Below are 3,410 nucleotides of genomic sequence, written 5' to 3' on the forward strand. Positions count from 1 at the left end.
GGACTCGATCCCAGGACCCTGGGATCATGACCCGAGCTGAAGGCAGACGCTTAACCATCTGAGCCACCCAGGCGCCCATAAAGGTCCCATTTTTATCCACGTCTCACAGATGGGGAAACTGAGGCTTGGAGAGGGTAAGCCAGAAAGTGGTGGCATCAGGATTTGAACCCAGGTCTGGCCCCTCAGAGCCACTGCCCTCCAGCTGACCCCCCTTCTAACTCTCCCGCCCTCTCCCCTGCCTCTGTCAGTGGCCCGGGCATTCACAGGTTGGGGACCTTGACATCATCCGGGCCCCAGAGCCTGCCTCTCTGCCAGGTCAAATCAACTCCCACACCCTGGTGGGTCTTTCCCACCATGACTGTCACATTCGTCCCTTCCTCTCCACCCCCTTGGCCTTAAGGTTTCATCTCTGCAACCCAGAATGTGGACTCCCAGAGAGAGGAGGTGAGTTAGGATGTCTGGTGGTCAGGGTGCCGCCTGTGATATGATCCTCACTCGGCCTCAGATCTCAGAGGGACCATCCAGCTTATAGACACTCTGGTCTGACTTCAGCCATGAGCCATTCCCAGCAGACTCTGAGGCCACCCACAAGCTCTCGCCTCAGGGCCTTTGCACTGGCCGTACCCCTGCCAGGAGCACCATGTCCCCGGATTCACAAAGCTCATCCCCTCATTTTCCCAAATGTCTCTGCCCAAATGTCACCTTATCAGTGAGGCCTCCTGGACCACCTATTCAAGAGTGCGACCCCCACACTCAGGAGCTCCCTTTCCTGCTTTGATTTCTCCAGAGCACATACTGCCTCCCCACAAGGTAAACGTTTCCTTATTTGCTCACTGTCAGTCTCGACCACTGGAAGACGGGCTCCTCAGCGACAGGGCTCTGTGTGGGTCTCCTCCCCACTATCCCAGCACCAAGAAGAGGCCTAACATACATTGCCATTGCCATTGAGTGCAGGCGCTCTTCCCACCCTCTTCCCCAGAAACAACTGAGAAAACGCAGAGGAACTGAGAAGCATCCGAATTCCGGCCGCCACACCTTCCTCTATGCCACTCCTGTCGGGATCATTTTCCCCTTTTCTCCCTCTGCCCTTCCACACCCCAAGGGCAGTCCATGGCCCCAGCTTAAATCAATGGACAGATGGGGCCCTGCAAACCTAGAGAAGCTGTTCTGTCCTTGTGTCACCTCCCTCCACCCCACTGGACCCACCTTTTGGCTTCGCGCACACATCCCCGCTGAGAACAGGGCACAGGGCTGAGCTTTGAGGGGAGACAAGATGAGCAGAGATAGGAAGGCACAGAGCTCCATATGGGAGGATTGGGGAACAGCCCTGCGCAGCCTGGGGCCTGACACAGCTGGGCATAGGAAGCCAGAGCAATGAGAAAGCTCATACTCACTCTTCAAAACATAGCACAAATGTCCCCTCTTGCATAAAGCCTGACATCGCCAGCCAATGTCTCGCCTTTGCCTCAGGGCTCCCAGCCCTGAGGTTTCTCCCTCTGTCCCAGTCGTGACCGCACAGGACTGGGGGTGTCCATCTCCCCAGTCTGGAGCACCTGGAGGGCCAGGCCTGGCCCGGGTCCTCGGCACTGCCTGGCAAAAGAAGAAGGCTGCCTCCCTGCAGTCCCCACAGCTGCCTTCGCAGATATTAAGGCCATGCCCCCGTGCCCTTCATTAGACAACCAGCAGTAGGCAAGATGTAGGCAGGGATGGAAGTTCATCCTCAAGTTTATCCACTTCCCCATCAGCTGCTATTAAAGCCTCACTGCGGACCTTGACCGCCTGTGAGTCCGGGGCCTGACAGGTCCCATGGCTACTTCCCCATCTGCTAGAAGCCAGGAGGTGAGCAAATGTATGCAAATCTGGGATGGCCTGTGGCCAGAGGGGCTGGGCCTCTGGAGTTCCCTCATCCTTTCAGTAAGCCCGGCCTGGGCTAAGGAGGGTGGGCCACCCACTTCCCCAACCCCAAGGCCGTGTCCCCAGGAAATGCCCCCCAGGGGCCCCCATGGGCCCCCTCCCTGAGAAGTTACTTCCCCCCTCTGCATCCGCACGTGGCATCTAGGACCAGAGAAAAGGCTCCCCACCAATCCACAGCTCCCTGACACAAAGCTTTCATTGCAGAGTGGAGCCTGAGGGCCAGAGGTGAGTGTCCTCTCAGACTCCCAAGGCAGGTGAGGCACCCGGAGCCCCTAGCCCCCAGCATACACAGCTTCCACCCAGCACCCAGGAGACCACAGGGACCCAGAGAAGGGGCTACAAAGAGGGGATCCAGTCACGTTACCTCCTCCACCCCAACCGCATTCAAATAGGGATTTGAATATATTTCCTGAGTCTAGCAGGGCCCTGCTCAGTACAATCCACCCTCCCCGGACCTGAGCCTTTGCAGCAATCCCTACAGAGAAAGAGCAGTTATTTCTAGGCTCCAAAACCCCAGGACCTACTCTTGGGCTCAAGACCAAGGCTTTTCTCAATGTCTCCCTGGGATGGATAGAGCTAGGAAGACCAGAGCCCAGGGGCCCACAGCCCCCCGCCCGCCCCACGCGCCCCAGGCCCAGGCAGGAAGCGAAGGGGAAGAAGATGTGAGGGGAAGGAAGGGGCCCAGGGCCTGGGAGGAGGAGACACATGTGGGGGAAGAAGTTGGTGGAGGCCCCTCCCCCATAGGCAGAAGGTGGGGGGGGGTGTCAAAGGAGGTAAAAACCTCAGGCAAACTGTTGGTCACCTGGGGGTTCCCAGGTAACCCTCAAGAGCCCCACACAGTCCCATCTGGGGGTTTGAACCTCAGTGGAGTCAGCCTGGGGCTTGGAAGCTTTAACCCCAAGTTTGTCAGTTCTCAACCTAGATGTGCACTAACCCAGAGCCTATTAACCCATTCCTGTTACCCGTGGGTGAGACACCCCCAGATCTCAGAGTTTACCACCCCCTCCATCCCTCCCCCCCCTCCCTCCTGTGCCAGCCCCAGAGTCCGGAGCATATTCTCTTCTCCATCACAGGCCCAGAGTTTCAGCGTATTAAGTCTCCTGGTGCCAGCCAGGGGTGGCCCCCACCTCCAACCCCTGGCACTCCAGCCAGTGGCGGGCTCACCTGGGACATCTGGGGGCGCAGGTTGACCTCACGCAGGTTGATGGCATGGGGCAGCAAGTTGTTGAGCAGCTGACACAGAAGGACGCCATCCCGGAGGGCCTGTGCAAGCTCGCACACCTGGGCCCCGTCCCAGGTCACGCGGTGGCTGGGGGGCAGCACCCGGCACTGGATCAGCCAGTGGGTACACTGGCGCCACAACTCCATGGCCGCTGCCTTACCGGGTCAGCCCGCGCGCCCTTGCGGCCTCCACCGCCTGCCTGCCTGCCTAAGCTAGCCAGCTACCACTTCCTCTTCTTTGCCTGTAACTGTCGCCCTGAGAGGGGGTGGAGAAG

The 3,410-nt window shown here is 59.0% G+C and overlaps 1 protein-coding gene across 4 annotated transcripts in view; it reads right to left on the reverse strand.

The window, feature by feature from the left end:
• The window catches only part of VAV1 (vav guanine nucleotide exchange factor 1), a 51,767-nt gene extending 48,357 nt beyond the window's left edge, over positions 1-3,410 (reverse strand). The window contains exon 1 of one of the 4 annotated variants that reach the window (XM_034996361.1): positions 3,079-3,410. In XM_034996361.1, the coding sequence (XP_034852252.1) occupies positions 3,079-3,282 (204 nt within the window). In that variant the 5' untranslated portion in view covers positions 3,283-3,410. The remainder of the gene's footprint in view (positions 1-3,078) is intronic. The other 3 variants (XM_034996360.1, XM_034996363.1, XM_034996362.1) reach the window with 3 other exon arrangements.

The sequence above is a fragment of the Mirounga leonina genome, unplaced genomic scaffold, assembly GCF_011800145.1.
Source record: "Mirounga leonina isolate KUSES-001 unplaced genomic scaffold, KU_Mleo_1.0 Mir_94, whole genome shotgun sequence".
In the NCBI taxonomy this organism is placed as follows: domain Eukaryota; kingdom Metazoa; phylum Chordata; class Mammalia; order Carnivora; family Phocidae; genus Mirounga; species Mirounga leonina.